The sequence below is a fragment of the Struthio camelus genome, chromosome 2 (genome assembly GCF_040807025.1).
Source record: "Struthio camelus isolate bStrCam1 chromosome 2, bStrCam1.hap1, whole genome shotgun sequence".
In the NCBI taxonomy this organism is placed as follows: domain Eukaryota; kingdom Metazoa; phylum Chordata; class Aves; order Struthioniformes; family Struthionidae; genus Struthio; species Struthio camelus.
This window is the reverse complement of record NC_090943.1, coordinates 12,614,923-12,633,644: the sequence shown is the minus strand read 5'-3', so window position 1 is coordinate 12,633,644 and position 18,722 is coordinate 12,614,923. Positions and strand designations below refer to the sequence as shown.

Below are 18,722 nucleotides of genomic sequence, written 5' to 3'. Positions count from 1 at the left end.
CTACAGTGTATTCATGATTGCTTTGTCTGTTCTGGTTTTAATGTTCCAAATGATGGGGATTCCACCATTTCCTTTGAGAGACTATTCTGCAGTCGAATAGTGCTCATCCCTTGGAAGCTTTCCCTGATATTCATTTCATCTTCCTTTCTTAATTCCACCCTATTTTTCCAAGTTGCATCCTTTTATACCCGCTTTTCTTTTTCCTTTAACTTCCTTGGTGCTTGCACCTTTCAGATAATTGCGGGTAGCTATGTGGGCCATCCCTTGCTGTTGCTTAGCAAACTGAGAAAGAACTCTTTTAATCTCTCCTTACAAATCAGTCCCTCCAGGCAACTGATAGTTTTTGTTGTTTTTCTGCGAATGCCTTCTCTTTTTTGTTTTATTTTGCTACAGTGGCCAAATTCTGATTCCATACTCACACAAATAGAAGAGAAACCAACCGCTTTGTCCACAAACATGATCCCATTCCTATTATTAATGTGCCAGAAGACACACATCGTTTTAGGAGCTTTGGGTCAATGTAATAGTGTCTACACAAGAGCATTTTCCAAATGTTGTGACTGACTTGCCCACTTCCTAACATTATGGTTTTAGGAAAGTTTTCAGGTATAGACTTGGCTTTAGGATAAATCTTCTCTGCAAAATCACATGTATCTTTTGCTGTGAGACAGCTAGGAGAGAGAATTTTTATCTAGTCAGGGTCAATTCTGTGTTGTCCTTCAGACATTTCATCCAGATAGCTAGGCTGCAGCAAGGTAACCTGCACAGTACCTAGTCTTCACTAGGATTTTATAATAGATAGTGACAATAGGGAACTATTTTTGAGCAAAAATAAGACTTTCTTCAGTGACGATAGCCATGTTCAAGTAGGTTTACACATGTAAATAATCCAAACCATTTTAATACAAGCATTAGTGTATGAAGACGCTCATAAACTGTGGAGGTCAGGGCCTCTGTCAGAAAGGCTTTACATATCAATTTCTTCTCTTGAACACGTTTGAAACTGTACACCGGGCAAATACTGTTACGCTTCTAAAGAAAAGGGTGTCTTTATAGAAAGGATCTTACAAAACTTGACAATATGAATTAATCGCAGAATCAAAAATACAATCCTGCTCTGCTTGAAGTCAGCAAAAGTTTTCCCACTTATTCTGGTGGATGATTAGGACATAGCCTTTCATCTATAAAGCTGCAAGGATTCATTAATTAAGAGCAACTAGGTCCAATCTTATGAATTGTTTCTTTTTTGTTTGAATTTCAGTAATTCATCAAACTCATCAAGCAAATTTACATGCTTGAAATTTCGGTACTCAAGCCTGGGTCCTGATCTTTCGCTTATGTAAAGGAATCTCTTCCCAAGAGAGCAGCCCTGCTGAAGTAAAGGGGACTTTGCAAATGAGACCGTGAGGGCCCTGCGAGCCCCCGTGCGGGGGTTTGGCTGCTGGGCCCAGTGCCCATCCCGCGAAGCTGCAGCTGCAGCAACCCCATCCCTCGGGGGATACCTGCCCTCAGGGAGCCACCAGCCCCTGCGGCACCCCAGCAAAGGGTTTGGAGAGGCATTTCCATTTGTGCATGATGAACTTCAGCCTCAGGTGCTTGTTCTTTCCTTAAAAATACCTGATGGCTGAAACACGGGGTTTGTCACAGAAGCGCCGAGAAAATTTTAGGTGTTGTGCATGTTCAAGTATTTCTTTTTAGGCCCTTTATGTAACTTCGCAAAAGGAAAAATCTGGAAAGCAGGGCTGAACCCCACTGGTGCAGATTCTTGTAACAATCAGATAACAAGTAAAATAATCAAGAGCTATCAGCTGAAAGACTTAGGAAGCAAAGGTGCTCCTCTGAGATACACATTAGCAAAGAAAGCTGGATTACCACAAAGCTTTACATTGCTTCTTTTGGCTGCCTTATTAAAACTAGAAAAAGCTTCTCCTGCAGAATGCTGATACCTTCAACACATTTTATCCCACAGAAAACAATAAACAAACAGAATTTGGAGTCGCAGGTAGGAACCCTGGAGCATATTTGGATTTAATTGCTTTTCATTGTTTAGGTCCTAATGTAAGGAACAAGAAAGATGTGGGCAATTTTTCATATGCCGGTATTTGAAACAGTCGGTGCTCAACAAAAGGCAAAACCTTTACCCCTATATAGCCCAGTGCCAGTGGAGAGGCATTCGCATAGCCCTAAATGGCATGCATGTTGCCATGCTGCTAAAAGTAATGGGCCCTGCTAAAGAGAGGCTAAACAGATGGCTCTGATCTTGCAGTGCTAAGAGTAGCCCAGGAGTGGTTAATAGAAATCACCTCGTATGACAATGAAACCAATAACAGCACCATGAAATGAAGGGACTCCATGTATTCAAGTCTCACTTATAGCAGGGAGCTTGACCGAAGTACTCCAGCCAGACCCACCGCTGGCTTGGCCACAGTGACACTGGCATCAGCGGTGATCTCGGTGTAAACAGGTTTCCTACGCAGAACACAGTGAAAAGCACAAGAAACCACCAGCGTGGCATACCCTGCAGGAACCGTTCCAACGTCGACCCCAGTTCAGCGCAGCTGGTAGTATGATGTAATTTGTTTTTGTTCCATAACATATTAAAAAAATGCATTGTTTAGTAGAGTCACAGCCTAAGTGTTATCTTTTGAAGAAACTCCTACATCCTTGCTTTTCTTCCGCTGACTTAAGTACTAAATCAAAGTTCACTTAGGAATGATCATGCCTTTTTCTGTCTGCCGAAGTTGTGTCCCTGTAAGACCTATCCTACCGTTATGACTTCCAGCACTAACTATGTGTTTCTGAAATGACACGTGGTGTTGTGTCTTGCTCCTTCCTTCTCATGAGATATTTTCAAAAAAAAAAAAAAAAGGGAGGGAGAGAAAACAGGAAAAAATATAGAAACAGAAAGAGAGAGACAGAAGTGAAGATGCTCCTTGTAAAATATATTCACTGATCTGAAAGGAAGTTTTATTAAAGATTTTCAAACCTGTTCCCTCTATTTGCAGGGGTATAATTAGAATACTTGTGTTTTGATTTTTCTTAACAAGTTCTGCAGATGCAGTGGCAACTGGTATATGCTCGTGCTGGGCATATCGTCAGCTGTGTTCTTTTCTCTTATACTAAGACTGTGCTAATATCTAATGGAAACATAAAGGGTTCTGTAATACCTTCACCAGAAGTCCCACTGTTTGTTTGGTGGAACGCAGGAAATATAGCTGAACAGACGTTGAAAGCTGTGGGGATGGAAAAACAGAATTTCGGGTTTCCGAGCGCTCTTCCTCGCTCTCGTGCTGAATTACTGCGGGGCCTCGAGCAAACTGCGCGTCTGGGCCCCCCAGACTGCGTGTCTGGGCCAAGAGCGGCCTAGAAGACCCGCTTTCAAGGAATGCCGTTAGGATAAATACATCATCAAGCACTTGACGATCCTCACGCTGAAGTCAGGACACGCGTGCGAAGCGCTGGAGCAAGGCCATCCACGGCGTACGCAGGCGCTGAAGGAGACAAGAGCGCTGAAGGCGGCCGAGAGCCGCTCCGCGCCCGCCTCCGCCTCCGCGGCGGGCGGTGCCGCCGCCCTGCGCGGCTCCCCAGCGCCGCTCGCCCGGCGGTTAGCCCTGACCCCTCGGCGCGGGCCGCCCAAAGGCGCCGCAGTGCCCCGGGCAGCCCGGCGGGCGGACAGCGGCAGCAGGAGCCGCCGCGCCGCTCCGCGCCGTTCCGCGCCGCCGCGCAGCGGCCGTGGGCGGCGGGCGGCGCTGGCGCTGCGGCGCCCCCTGGCGGCGGGCGGCGGCGCGGGTCACGTGGATGTGACAGCGGCGCTGCTGTTGCCTGCGAGCAGCAGTCGCGGCAGCGGCACCGCAGCGCCAGGCGCCGCCGCCAGCCCGAGCCGGGCAGGGAGGAGCGCGTCGGGTCGGGTCGGGTCGGGCCGGGCCGGGGCGCGGCGCGGCGCGGCGCGGCGAGCCGCGAGTGGCCGCCGCGGTGCCGGAGCGGGGGGCCGGGCGCGGCGAGGAGCCGATGCGGAGCGATCGCGGGCGGGCGGCGGCGGCGGGAGCAGCCATGGCGGGGCCCCGCTGAAGGAAGCGGCGAGGGAAGGGAGGAGGCGGAGGAGAGGAGAGGGGAGGAGAGGCGAAATCGCCGCATTCCCTCCCTCCCTCCCTCCCTCCGCGCCCCGTGCCCGCGCGCGGACTCCCCGCCCGCCCGCCTCCCTCCTTTATGCCCCGCTGAGCCCGCGCCGAGGACTTTGGCATCCGACGCGGCGCCGCCGTTTTCCCTCTCCCCTTTCTGCTGCGAACAAAGGGGGAGAGAGGGGGAGCGCGAGGAGGGGGGGGAGCCCATCTCCGCGGCGCGAGCATGGCGGACCGCAGCCTCGAGAGCATGTCGCTGCCCCTGGAGGTGAGAGCCCGGCTGGCCGAGCTGGAGCTGGAGCTATCCGAGGGTAAGTCGGCGGGGAGCGGGCCCGGCGGCCCCGGCGGTTGGCGCGGGCGGTGGCGGTTGGCGCGGCCGCGCGGCGGTGACAGTTGAACGGCCGGCGGGGCGCGCGCCGCGGGCAGCCCCGGCCCTCCCCCCCCCCGTGCCCCCCCCCCTCTCCGGCCCCCCGGGCTCGGCGGGGCGCCGCCGGCCGGGTCGTTTCTGCTGGCGTGTGACAGCCCGGCGGAGCCGCCGGACCGACCCCCCCCCCGCCCCCCACTCCGCCCTGTGGCTCTGGGCGAGGAATCTGCTGCATTTCTAGTTTCTCGGGAAACCGGTGTCTTTCCGAACCAGGTTGCTTTTGTGCTCTCCCCGATTCCCCATGGCGTCCGCGGCCTCTTCTGTTTTTCTTTTCGCCCTTCCACCTCCCAGCCACCTTTCCCTAAGGCTTTGCAAAAATACACGTATGGATTTTTTTTGTTCTACCTGTAAATGCCTCCTCCTCTTGCCGCCGCGGCGCTGGCGGAGGTGGGAGAGGGGCTTTGGCAGCAGGGCTTGCCGCTCCAGTGTTGCATGTTTTATTACGGAAGATGGAAAAATCTTTAGGGTTGGCTTGCAGGGATTCCTGTCCTGCCAAGAAAATGCAGTTTTACAGAAATCTGCCATATACCTTGGTGCGAAAAAGCTATTTGACTGTATCGAGGGACTTGCCATGAAGTCCACGCATCGGGATCAGTGTGTAAATCAGCGGCAACAAAATACTCGTTGATAAGGTTATTTTAAAACATGCTAGTTAGGTCTCGTAGAGGAAAGTGTGTGTGTGTGTGTGTTTTTTTTTTTTTTTTAATTGCGTTTTTTTCCCTCCCTATTTAATTGAAAGCTGGTGGTGATTTTCTTGGCTTGGTTTATTTTGATGCTTCACTGGTTCCCGGGTTGGGTAAGCTCTCACGCAACCCTCATATTGCTGTTCCTGTGGTCGGGAGGATAAGCGGGAGCCCGAGCCCTCCCTCTGTGCCTCAGCCCGTCTCCAGCTCCCCGTTTCGGTCTGTGTCAGCTCCGGTTAAGGAATGAGATGCACAGAACGATTATCGCATATCAGGGTCTCTCGCTGATTGGGATTGAGTGCCCAGTGTCATCAGCTTTAGCCACGGTTTTAGCGTAGGAGATGTAGTCTCTTCCTCCCAGAGGAAGAGGGCAGGGGGTATTTTTATATCTTGAGGGGTATTTTTATATCTTGATACTGCTAGAGTTGACTGTTTCCTGAAGTACAAATAAACTGTTAGCTGGTCTCTCCCTCTCCACTTTTTGTAAATGAGAAAAAGCGAGTGTTAATGTTCATCTACCTCTGCCTGGCTATAACACTTAACATGAGGAGGGCAAATGACCCACTGCGTCCCAAATTAGTTGTTGGAATTGTTGGACGTATGGAGCTGGCTTTCTGTCTTTCTTTCACTCTGTCTTTCTGTCCTTTTGTAACGGTTTGTAAGGGCTGCCAGCCAGAAAGTAAAATGCGCTCAAGCCAGTTTCATCAGCAGGGAGGAGCTGATGTTGACATTGTATTTTCCTTTTAACGCTTTCATGGTGAAGAAGGGAACAAGCTAGTAGGATTGCTGCGGGCGCTCATTGTTATTCCTCTCCTCCCATCACCCTCCCAGTGCCCTGAAACTGTGAAAAAAGAAAAGTTAAATATGATATTGCCTTACTACAATGTACTGTCCATTCATTGGCCCTTATCTGCGGTGGTAGGGGACTGGAGGAAGGACTGTTTATATCACGGTATATGCAACATTCTCGCTTTATGCAGAAAATGCTTTTAGTGTGTAGGCACATTATTGTCTATTCACCAGCAAGCTACTAATTAAAACATGTTAGTAAATGCTTGCAAAAGGCTAACTTAGGTCTTCAGTTAGAAATATGCTAATTTAGTATGCTAAAGTTTTAATACAGTTTTATGGTGCAGTTTCTGTTGCTGTAAGCATAATCCAAGAAGACACTGAGGAAGTAGGATGTGGTTTGCAACTGGACATCTGTATCTGCACTGTTGTAACTTCCCTGGAGCTAGAGCTGGAATGAATTTAGCCCATTGACAGTATCTTCCCTTCTGTGCCACTGACATTACACCCAGTAGACAGTATGACCAGTGTTTTCTAACTGTAGCAGCCTGAATGAAGATAGGTTGGAATTGGGAGGTGGATGGAGAAAGGGTCAGTGTTTTTGTTTCAGTGTCTTCCCCTCAGCCACTGCTGATATGCTCTCAGTTAAGTAAACGATAGTACTCAGTGGCTGAGAAAATTAAGTCATTCACTGATTAAAGCTCCTAATTTTAGGCACCCCTGTTGCAGCTTCTGGCCTCCTTCCAAAACTAATCATTACATGTAGTAGGATCAGTAAAGTCTGCAAAGTTTTGTTATGCTATAGAAGGCTGATCTTACTCTGGCCATATTAATTCTGAATTAAATGATTTTCAAGGCACCTTTATGCATTTCCGGCCAGAACCTATAGCACATTTTGCCTGTGCTTAATTTCACTCTCATAAGCCAGTCTACTGGTTTCAGTGGGGTATATTCACTGTGATATCCTTAAGCATGTGCATAAATACTTGCAAGACTCAGGTCTTAATGTGTGTTATGCTTATGATGTGTTTGGGTGCCTCTACTACCTTCTTCAGTTAGGAAACTACTGAAGTATAAAGCAGTAGATAAGCAACTGCTTGCGTAAACATGTACTTATGTCTCATTGATAACTTTGCCAGTGAGGTGACTCCTTTAAATTGTGCCCCTGTTTAAGTGCTTTCCTGAATCAAACTTGCTAGGAAAATGTTTTTCAAAGGCTGAATGCCTGAAATGTTTTGTTGCTTTGTTTGTGACTGTGTATTTTTCAATTCTGGCGCCTCTGAATGCTGTGGGTCTTACAGCTGTCTACCATACCACCACAGCAATCTAGTCCTGCAGTTGCAACAACTTTTCTGGGCAGCAGAGACCCGAGGATAGCATCTGAAAGAAAGTTGCTGCATTACGGAAAAGAGAGAGGAGCACTAGCAGGATTATTGCAGCTTGGTTTCTAGGCTGTGAACTAAAGATATCTGGGTGGTGCAAATGCATTGTGTGATAGTGCGGGTCCAATCCGTGTAATGCATCTTGAAACCTTACATAAAATCACTGGTGTCCGCACTGGTTGTGCGGATATTGTAATTACAGTCTTCACTGGTAGTCATTATCTATTTAAATTTGGCCATGATATTTTTTTCTCTGCAGCCAAATTCTGATTTCCTTGTTGTGCTGTGAACCAGGCATAGTCTCATTCACAGCAGTGATACCGCCGGAATAACCTCACAAACTGGCTGCCTGACAGGTAGCACGTGCTTTGTAGATGATAAGGCAAACTATGTTGGAGTGCCTTTTGTGTGAGCAGTTAGGCAGTTCTGCTTATTGCTTTAGAGGGAAGGAGAGTCCGTCTTAAAGGTGTTTACTTTGTGTTCTGCTAAGTTTGTTTCTGTGGCAGTTCTAACCCATTGGTTATTTGTGGGCAAGCCACATAGCTTTTACATCCCTTTTGTTGTGGTCTTACAGTGCTTTTTTGATTTTAACATAGCTGTTTAAAATTTACTATGCATGCAAATTCAGATAACCATTTTAGATTTTAGTATTTTTATTATGAATAAGAAGCTGAAGATCAGTCAGAGTCAGAAATGTTTACCAGTGTCCTCAGAGTGTGTGCCTGTAGCCTGCCCCATGTCAGAGGGTGAATTATGTATTAAGTATAGCTTGACGTAGTTTGAGGACTGAAAATAACTTTCACGTTTATGTATTGATGTGTAATTTTATGTTCGGCTTAAGGCATCAGTAGCACACTTCATGATGGTGTTTTCACTTCATTTTGGGAGGGGAAAATGTTTCTCTTTCTCAGAACGTAGAGAAGCAGCAGCAATTTAAATTTTGTAAGAGTATTTGAGGTAAGTTATGGAATTTTCCTTATCTAGCTGAATATTCTGAAGACAATTGTTTTGCTTTGTATGAGTGTATGTGTCTGATGCTGGCATGTTATATATGTGTTCTTTGACACTCTGTGATAGTTTCCGCTGGGTGTACTGATGTTTGCACTGCTGAAAACTGTAGTCCTTTTAGGCTGATGCAATCAACATGTCACTCTGCAGTAGATGTTCTTTAGGGCTGTTTAGAATTTTATGAGGCTTTAGTTTTCTAACTATGTATAAAATTGTACTGGGTAGAATTAGATGAATCATCTTGTTATTTAGTATAGCTTGGGGGTTGTTAACTGAGTAACTGATTTAATAAAAACAGGAGTCCTGAGATGTGTTGTCTTATGAAAAAATTGTAATTCTACAGGCCCTTCTTAAAAAATTTAAGAATTAAAAAAAGTGCCCAAAATATGTTTCTCATTTCCCCTCAATTTAAGGGTATACAAGGTTATATTGCCCTTGCAGTTACTTCCTGAACCAAAATTAATTGGGAAAAGATGCTCTAAATTTCTTCCAGTATTTTACTGAAGTGTCAGATAACATAGCAGGAACACTTAAGAACCACAGGCATCACATGGAAAATGCGAAAAACATCCTGTTCAGAAATTGTTCTGCTATATCCCATACTCTACTTTCAGTCCTCCTTCATTTTAAACATATGAGGCCTAGCAGGTTTTTCTGAGTCTGAACTTTTCTCCAAAGAGCACTTTCCAAATAGCATCGGCAGATCTGTAATAAATGGTTAATTGTTCCCAAAGGCAGTGGGCATGTACTCAGCAAATTAGTTTGGTCCCCAGCTTTAGTTATATCTACTTGCCCAGTTACATTCACTTGATATTGTTTGGGTTGATTGGGTCATTGTTTGGCCAGGTTTCTTATTCCATTAGCTGTAAATTGTCTTTTGCTGGTGTCTCTTACTCTACAGTGCCTCCTTCTGAAAGAGTGAGTAAGGGCCTTAGCCAGTAGAATAACGTCATCAGCAAAATTGCCCAAACCTTCAGAAAGGAAGATGTGGCTGGCAGCCTCTTGAGCGGAGACTGACACCAGCAAATCTGCATGGGTGGATGTACTCGCTGGATTGGGGCCAGAGAGCTGTAGTTAGCTCCTATAGTTATTATTTCCTATAGTTAACATTTGCCAGGTGACTCTACATCCGTGGAGAGGCTACCAAGTGTGAAAATTTCAATAACTACCACACCTCTGTGATTTGGGACACAAAGTCGTCCTTTCAATTCACTCCTTGAGAGAGAGTGCTCTGCTTAGCAAATGAGTAAAACCTGCACAAAGGCAAAGTGTTAATACATTTTGAATTTAGCTAAAAAATGAACTAAGAAATTCGGTGCTTCTTGTTTTTCGAGCTTTTAGGGCACATTGGCTCATGTTTTCAGTTCTCCCTCTGGCAGAGAGAAGACTAACTTACTCAAAACACATAAAGCTGAAATTTTCACATAAGTATGTGTAAGATCTAAGACTTTAGGAAAATATACCAAATATCGTGAAAGCTATGATAAAATCAGGAGTGCTGGCAACAGGAACTTTTCTTTCTCTGTAAGATAAAGCTCTACTCCTCAGCTGTTTTGTTTCTTGGATAGTGCTTAAGTTGGAGAGGGAGAGTTACTTCATTGTTTAAAAAACAGGTTGAATTCACTCATGAGTTAATACGAATCTGCATTTTAAAGTAGTGATATCTGAGCTCTTTTTTATTATATGGACCTGTTTGACCTTACTGTGATATTTGGAAATAAGGGCTTTAATGGATATTGTGTCAGGGTTCTCTGTCACTCATGCAGTTGACTGTACTGCCTTGTAAAGCAGACTATGCAGATCTCCAGGATGTTCCCAAAACAGCTGTCCTGAAGGCACGCTGTAAATACACCTTTGTTGCAAGCTGATGTTGAGCAGCATTGATGCCCAAGGGTTACATTTAATAGATCATCCAGATGATCTTTACTGTATTGCACAACAGAGATACTCTAACAACTTTTCCCAAGGATGTGTAAAAATTGCCAATGGGGTGTCAGCTTTATAGGCAAAGCAGGCGGTAAGAAATGTATTTATAACAAGAACACACATTGTGAGGAGCTGCCCTTTCCAGCTTCAGGGAATGTCTATCTCTGATTATGCTGCACAATGCAAAGAGCAGAAGCTTAGCACTGCTCTTCCTTGTCAAACCAACAATTCACTGTATACGCATGGTTGTGAGTCAACATGCTATTTTTCTCCTAGAATATTGACCTGCCTAAGTTATTCCACGATAAGGGGAATGCTATTTTTTAGATTCAAATAGTCTTTATTCTAGCAACCCAAATATGCTTTCATATCGAAGAAGTACAGGTTTAGCCCGTCTTTCTTTTGTGTTTAACTTTTGTCAGGAAAAAAATATTTTCATGCTATGTAAAAGGCAAATATAGTAAACTGATATTTGATACAGGATTTGGATTGGGAGTGGAGAGCAATAGAAAGATCGATGTTTCTCTAAAGGGACATCAATAGACGCCTTTAGGTTTTCATAGCTCAGAATGGATGCTTGTGGTGTGATGCAGAGAATCCTAAATGTACCATATCTCTTCTATACTTAAAAGCTCATTGACTGCATTTTAATTTTTTAAGAGGCTATTTGTATAAAGTGTCAAGCAGGACATATAATTTTTTTAAAATAACTGCTTTAATTCCCCAGCAACTGTCAGACAAGATGACTCACTGCAGTATAAGAATTCACCAAAGCACATAACAGATTTGACACAAACTCTTAATCCTTGTAAAATTATGCATGTATATTTCCCTACCTTCCCAGTGGGTGAGATTCATTTTTGCCAAAGTCCTGATGATCCCATTCTGCCTCCTTTTCTCCTCCCCCGCCTCCTCTTTTTTTTTTTTTTTTTCTTGAAAACCTATTTGCAGTCAGTAGTCATCCAGCTGAGTGGTCTGGATGCAGCAGTCTTTTCCTGGCTTGCTAACAGCATTTCCTAATTGTTTAGAATGGTCACTGTGCCTTTCTTCGACTGTGGTGTTTGTGGGGCATTTCCAAAACATGGCAGTTCTCTGCAGAGTCATTTCTAGTCTTTCCTTGTGTCATTAAAGTAAATATATGCTAAAAAAATGGATCTGCTTTCATTTAACTCTGCTTCGTGGATTGCATCAGGGCATTGCTCATTTTAGGCCTGTATAAACCAATCAAGTTTTTACAGTAATCTTAGGGCTTCACATTGCTAGCTCCAATATTATTTATTACTAGGGTTAAGTATAACAAGTATAAAACATATCGTGGGCCATCATGGTTCTTCTGCGATAAAGAACAAAAGACAGGACTACTTGGAGGAATTCACCTTGAGACAGAGACACTTCAAAGACTGTGGATACTGCTTTGGGTTGGAGCCTCTGGCAGCGGAAGAGGGGGCTCACAAAGAAGGGTGCTCAAGCCATGTGGAGCTTCTCAGAGCAGCCTGGGCATTGCACTGGAGGGATGGAAGAAAGCATGCCATGCTGCTAGTCTGTTTGCTGATAACAGAGGAAGAACAAAACACCTCAGTTGCTTGAATTTAGCAGTTTGATAGGCATAGTCTATCTGGCATCTAAACTGCAGTGCTCGGAGCAGCATTAAGTTTCCACACATAGGTGTGGAAACTGTCACATTATTTTACAGTAGAAGTAAACACTGAAAGGTACATTGTAGCTGGTCTCAATGACCTCTTTTCAAGAATATAATGTTTTAAGTAGTTGAATGACTCTAGAAAGAAAGAATTGTTATGAAGTGTCTTACGTTGTTAGCTTGAAAAGGAAGGATTTCCTTTGTTTTTCAGAGGTGTTATTTGATTTCCAAAGGCTGGATTGGACCGTTCATAGGCCAGCTCTTAGGTAGGACATTTTAGGTAGTGCTTGCTTTTACTTGTAAGGCTGGGTCTAGAGAGTGGTGGTAGTTGAGGGCAAGAAGGGATTCTTAGAATATTTGTCTACTTATTATGGAAAAGAAAAAATGGATATTGGGACCTGTGTTTGGTCCTATTGCCATCTGGATCTGGAAACCATACCTCCGCATTAACCATGATATCAACATTTCTTCATTCAAATCTTGGCTTGATTTGTATATATAATTATAATATCAAAAAATATGTTTTAGGTCTGGTAGTAGCTGTTCAGAAGCCAGAAGAATGTTTCTAAACAAATTCTGTGACAAATATGGAAGTGTAAGTAATGGAGCATGGTGTTTCACTGGTAGGCTGGTGGTTGAAAGTCTGCCTAGACTAGTAAAGGTTTAAAGATTTTTGGTTAGCTTAGAGACAAGAATGAAGTGTACTGACAGTCTTTTTCCTAGTGCCTTGATGTCCATGTGTCTATAAACAGCCTGGCAAAGTAAAGAGGCCCTAGGAACAGTCTTTTCACAGAAAGCAGTCCTGGGGGCACTCTGCGGTTGAACTATCCCCTCCCTTTGGCCCCTCCAGATAAAGTTATCCAAGATTGGCAGGATGATTACAGGGCTTATGTCTATTGCATGTATTCCCATTTAATGAAAGCATAGACAAAAGTGGTCTTCATGATTTTAGTATCTTGTTCCATTAACAGTTCTGAAATTTTAGAGATACAGTTTCCTTTGGAAATCTGTCTACTCTATAACTATGATTTGATACGGCTGCATATCTTGAAGATCATGGCAAATAATTAAACTTAAACTTTTTTTTTTTTTTTGTGAGGATACCCTGAGTCATATGAAGTCAGATTTTTCATTGTTGTAATTGCAGAGAGAGTGAACAAAATCTGGAGTTTTGCATGCCTCTCCTTTCCTTGTTGAAAGAAATGTGATTCAAATAGTAGGATAATAATTTTGATGAATGCTTGAGCAAATAAAATGATGGCATTGTGATGACACGTTAAGCTTTGGTAAAGAATCTTAAAATGGAAATTGCATTTCAAATACTAGACTTTTCTGACTGATGCTCGAGGATGAACAAACGGTGGTTATCTAGTGAAACAGAGAAATGCAGAAATGGCCCTTCAGTTCTTTTCTTAACTAATCTCAATGGCAAAACCTTGTGCTGAATTCTTGGGGAGAGGCCAGTTTTACTTGCCGTATTTGTTTAGTCTGAAAGAATGAACACAGGATTTTGAGAATGGCATTAAATTTTTCTAAGTGTTGTGAAATGAGGGGTTAACTTTTTTAGGAAAAATTAAAAAGTGCTTTTGGGCTATTGGAGTGATTCTTACTGCTAAGAGGGAAAATAACATATTAACATAACATAACATTAATATTCTTAATTGGCTTTACTTTTAATCAGCTCAATACTGTGATAGAGAATGTTGGTTTGTTGTGAAGATCACAATAGTGGGGCCAGCAGGAATTCAATTTCTTGATTCCCCCCCCCCCCGATATAAAAAATTATCATGCAGTTTATGTTTACACATTTTATACCGCTACTGCATTGGACACATTGTAGTCACGAGGTTTTATCTGTGTCTCCTACCATCACTGATTTTGCTGATATGAGCATCCACCATACTGAATCCACTGCAGACTTTGGAGAATTTGACAGAGCAATTTAGAAAAGATCTGCAAGGGTTTCCAAGAGTAAAAGCTTGGACATGGGGGATTAAAGCAGTCCTAATCAGGGTTATTAATCAGGAAAAAGTTGGAGAGGTTGTTTGGATTATTTGATAAACCTTATGTTGGAGAAAGAGGAATATTTTCTGATAGTGGAAAGTGGACTGGGTGACTTACTGAAAAAAAAAAATTAGTAGACTTGGTAGGATGGTTATCTTTACGAAATACTGAATGTAAGAAGTATGTTCCTGTAGATAAGTAAACCACTGAATCCACCTTTGACTAGAAGTGTACAGGTTTAAGTGTGGTAGTACTTCTGTGGTGGTATTTGATGAGTGTTTTAGTCCAGTATTATGATCTTTGTTATCCTAATAACTTGAAAACAGCACTACAACAATTGAGAATTTCAAGTTTAATATGCTTTCATTAGTTTACTAGTGATCACTTAGTATTTACTTGTGGTAGCCTTTTTCTTTTAAATCAGTATTGAACACCTTAAGGTTTTACATACATTACAGTTTGAGAGGATATCAAATACAGTTGCTCTGATAATACTGATTTCAGTTCTAACTACTCACATATTTACCTGTTGCTTAAGTGACTTCTGGATTAGCATGAAGTGGCAGATCAATAAGAAATGTTTTTAAAAGCTCCCTAAGTATTTATTATGTATAGCTAGATCACTGGATTTTACGTGCAGATATTACCCTTAATAATTTAGATGAAGAATAAGAAAGCACTCACCTCTGAAAATTAGTCCTCATACATCCTATTCTTTAATACTTCAGGGAGGTAAGGTCAGTGCTCAACAATGAAATGAGTTAGAGCAGGTGTACTTTTTGGCTACTTTAGTTATATATTTAATTTTGACTTTTATACAGTAGAAATACATTTTAGGTGATTTTTTTTTTTTTTAGTGAACTGAATCAGTCTGTAAATATTGTTTCTTTCTTTCCCCTTTAGTATTTCTTGAGTTTTTATTATTTTTAGTTCTGCATGTAAGTGATTTTATCGCACTTTGAGTCAGTGCTTTCTCAGTGTACTAACTCAGTATACTAAGCTAATTAGTAGTGCCTACTTTATTCTGAAGGCAAAACTGTTCTCATCAAAAGGTTTTGTCAACATGGCTTTTCTTTGCTCTGATGTCTTTGCTTTTGCTTCACTAGCCAGTCTGGATAACTTGGATTTATTCTCTTGCTTTGTGACAGTAAGTGAAGGGTGTAGAAGCACTAAAAGCGTATCTCTGTCGTTGTGCTGCGATTAGAAGGTCTGTGAACACTGACTGTTCATTCTGAGAATCACAAAGCTGGTATCTCTGGCCTCCTGAGGCAAGCACTTCTGGAGCACAGTAAAAGAGTAAGACAGTCCTCTTCTGAACAGTACGAAAGCCTGTGTATAGAGAGAACATTTGCCTTTGCAGTAGAAGTACGAAATTTCCTTTTGCTTAGCACGGAAACTCTTTTTCTTCTTGAGCACAGTGTTGCCTCAGCCAATATTGTCTGTTGATGGTTCCTTTTAGGAAGACTAGAGCTCCTGGTGAGTCTGATATTTTGTTTCAGCTTTGAAGGTCAACCTCCTAACAGTTTTTGGTTCCACAAAGGATGCTGTGAGGCAGAGCAGGGTGATTAGGGTCACCTTGTGCAAAGTTAGTGAAGGGTGTATGTGTGTGAGGGGGAATTTCTTGAGCCAGAAAGATGCAAAATGCTGTTAGATTTTTATCTTTGGCTGTTGGCTCTTTTAGAAAAGTCTGGGAAATTCTCTTTCTTGCCTGTATTTGGCAACTAAGTCCATCATAGTTCTCTCTCCATAGTATACTTTTAGAAGAACAGCTATGGGAAGGCTGGGCTGCTTCTCTTCAGTGCCAGTTTCTGTGTCCTTGTGGGAGGGATCTGAGCTGGTTCATGCAGGAGCTCCTAATAGCTGTGCTATTTGTACTGTCCGAGAAATATGCTGGGTTCTTTTCTATCCCAAAGGTCATGTAAATGACCACACTATCTCTGAAGCTTGAAGAATTTCAATTTGAAGTTGTCTTGTTGTGTAATGCTGTTTTTTCATTTGTAGGTGGTGATCTGTTTTTTTCCTATGTATTTTGATAGAGAAAACTGCAGTGTTTTGGCAGACCTTAATCAGGTCTACTAAACGTCATATAAAATGTCAAATAACATATATACGCTGCTTTGGATGTACTTCGACTGTTCATTATTCTAACTGGTTAATTCTGACAAATAATGAATGTAATTTCAGATTTAACTTCTGCTCTTATCCCAGCCATTCTGCTTCAGTATATACTAGAAATAACTTCAGGCTTCACATGCCAGCTTGTTCCTATGTGTTTTTTTTAGGAATGAAGCAAGTTGAATACTTTAAGACTACATTAAGACTACTGGAGAGAAGCCAACTCTTCTTTAGACAAGCGTCTCTTGACTTTAAATTTACACTGATTCTTTTATAAGGATTTTTGAATCCCAAAGTACCGCTTTCTGACAAAGCATTACCGTTTTGATCAGATTTATGGTGCTGTTCCTCCAGTGACAGAATTATGCTTTAAATGTATTTTATTTTTATTATTTGGATTCTCCTTGGCTTTTCCCATCAATAGCATCAATAGCTGTTTACTCTGCATGTGCATGTGTATTTCAAATACAGAGTGTTTCAAGGTATGTTTTAACTATTGTTCTTTGTTCCCTGTTTATCTCTGAGGTGGGAAAGGCTATAAGGAATGGAAAAGATTGTCAGCATTCTTAACAAGAAGAGCTTGGTGATCTGAATTTTAGGCTCCTCTTTTACCTCTGTCATAGATCTGCTTTGACTCCGAGGCCCAAAGAAGTATCTCCCCAGGCTTCTCCCTAGATATAGGGTAGTTTTGCTAGTGAGGACCTTGTGAAAAGTAGTGGTTTGAAAATGGTAGCTGGTAGGTGCTGTGTCATTGTCTGTTATTTAATAGTAAAACATGTTAGGCTTCATCATGAAAAAAAGAATGCTCGCTACCTATTTGGGAACATACATATGTTAGAGTTAGGCAAGAGAGTAAAGCATCTAAGTAACCATATCCTTCTGAAACATAGTGGCATCTGTTTTTCTCCATACTCCTTTTTAAAATATTGTTATGAGTGTTGTCATCGACGAGGTCACCACCCTCATCTTAAACAGTTTCTGCATTCCTCTCTTGAGTCCAGCAAGGAAGATGAAAGCAGTCACGCTTCCCGGAGTTTGACTCATAGGAGTTTACAGTAGGAGTTATAATAAAATTGCAATAGGAATTACAATAACAGGTGGTAATTGAAATCTCCCCAAAATAGAACTATGGCATTGCTCTCAATGTAAAGGGTGAAGTTTCTTTTCCAGGGACTTAAACAAGGAGAGTGCATAAGAGTCTTGCCAAAAGCTATTCCTGTATTTATTTTTTCACTCAGGATGAAGCCCAGTTCACCTAAAAATAAATGGTAGAATTATCCTGGCATCAAGACTGCGCTATTGGGTGTACTTCCGTTTAAAGCTATGTCTGTGAATAGTTAGAAACAATCTTTGATGATCTTTGAGGATCTGTGGTAGAGCCTGTGATGGAAAGACACAAATGGACAGGTTTCCCCCCTTTCCCCTTCCCCAAATGTGGACCCCATTCATGACTGGGAAACTAGTCTGTGTTTAGAAGAGTTTTTACCAATTTGCTAGGAGTGATCAGAAAAGTTCTATTGCACTCCTGGTGCACTCTGAAAGGTGATACGTGTTCAGTGTTACCTCTTTCTGTGTGATAGAGAGAGAGCCAATCTGTGAAGTTTCTTTTGCTTTCATGTCTTTTCCCTTCTGTCTTACCCCTTTCCCATTCTTTCATTGTATTCTCTGATCTTTGGGGCTTCTCTCCAAAGCAGTCTTGGTCTAGTATGGTAGCTTGCTGTAAGTTAGTCATCCTTGCTGATGATATTTCCTCATATTCCATGAGCAAGATTCCTCTTTGTCTGTCTTTCCACCAGTCCTCTTAAACCATGTTCTGACACACAAGTCTAAATAATTCAAATTGTCCTCTTTTGCCATAGCCATTTTTTTGTTTTCCCATGTGAAAGAATGCTCCTGTGACATGTCAGACCAACATGCTGAAGACTGAAGTCTTTGTTTTAAATCAACTTAAGAATGAAATTCTTGCATTTGAGTAACAGTTTCATTAACTTTATGGAACTCAAAGACTGTATAAACTCTAGCTGAGGTATATGCGTTCTGCTAATGATGCTTGATGTTTGCCTTTTTTGTTATTGCTGTTTAGTTCTACTTTATCATGTCTGCTTACCAAATTAGGATATTCTCCAGGCAGTGTGAGGCATTTGTGGAGAAAGATGCATCTTAAGTTTCTTGGAATCTGATCTGAAGGTATGTTATGCCATTTCTTTTTTTATATAAAAGTGCACTTTTGTCAATAAAAATCCCATTCAATCTTTCAATTTGATATTGACCTGAAACCCAGACTAAACAAAAATACAGCTTACGTAGCCTAAAATTGTAAAGGAACTTCTTGCAAGAGCAGGCAATGCTTTCTACTTGATGAAAGCCATGTAAATTTTTCAGGCATAAAGCGTGGATTAGAAACTATATCTTCAAATCATCTTTGCATATTTATGAGTACACCTGTTATATAAGCAGTGGAAAGTGCTGAGATTCATCCTGTCCTGTGGCACGATTAGCAGGGTGAAGAAAAACAAGATCATTTCTCAGTTTAAGTCTTTTAAATCCAAAGTGGAACCTTATCTGCCTAATAGCCTGATACCGGGGAAAGGTACAGTTTGTGTTCAGTAGGGCTTCATTCATGTGACTCTCGGT

General features: G+C 42.4%; 1 protein-coding gene across 6 annotated transcripts in view; it reads left to right on the top strand.

Annotated features, from left to right (window-relative positions):
* Positions 1–3,987: 3,987 nt before the first annotated feature.
* DIP2C (disco interacting protein 2 homolog C) overlaps positions 3,988–18,722 on the top strand; it is a 337,417-nt gene continuing 322,682 nt past the window's right edge. For 5 of the 6 annotated variants that reach the window (XM_068934312.1, XM_068934308.1, XM_068934309.1 and 2 more), the window contains exon 1: positions 3,988–4,429. In XM_068934312.1, the coding sequence (XP_068790413.1) occupies positions 4,345–4,429 (85 nt within the window). In that variant the 5' untranslated portion in view covers positions 3,988–4,344. The remainder of the gene's footprint in view (positions 4,430–18,722) is intronic. The other variant, XM_068934314.1, reaches the window with a different exon arrangement.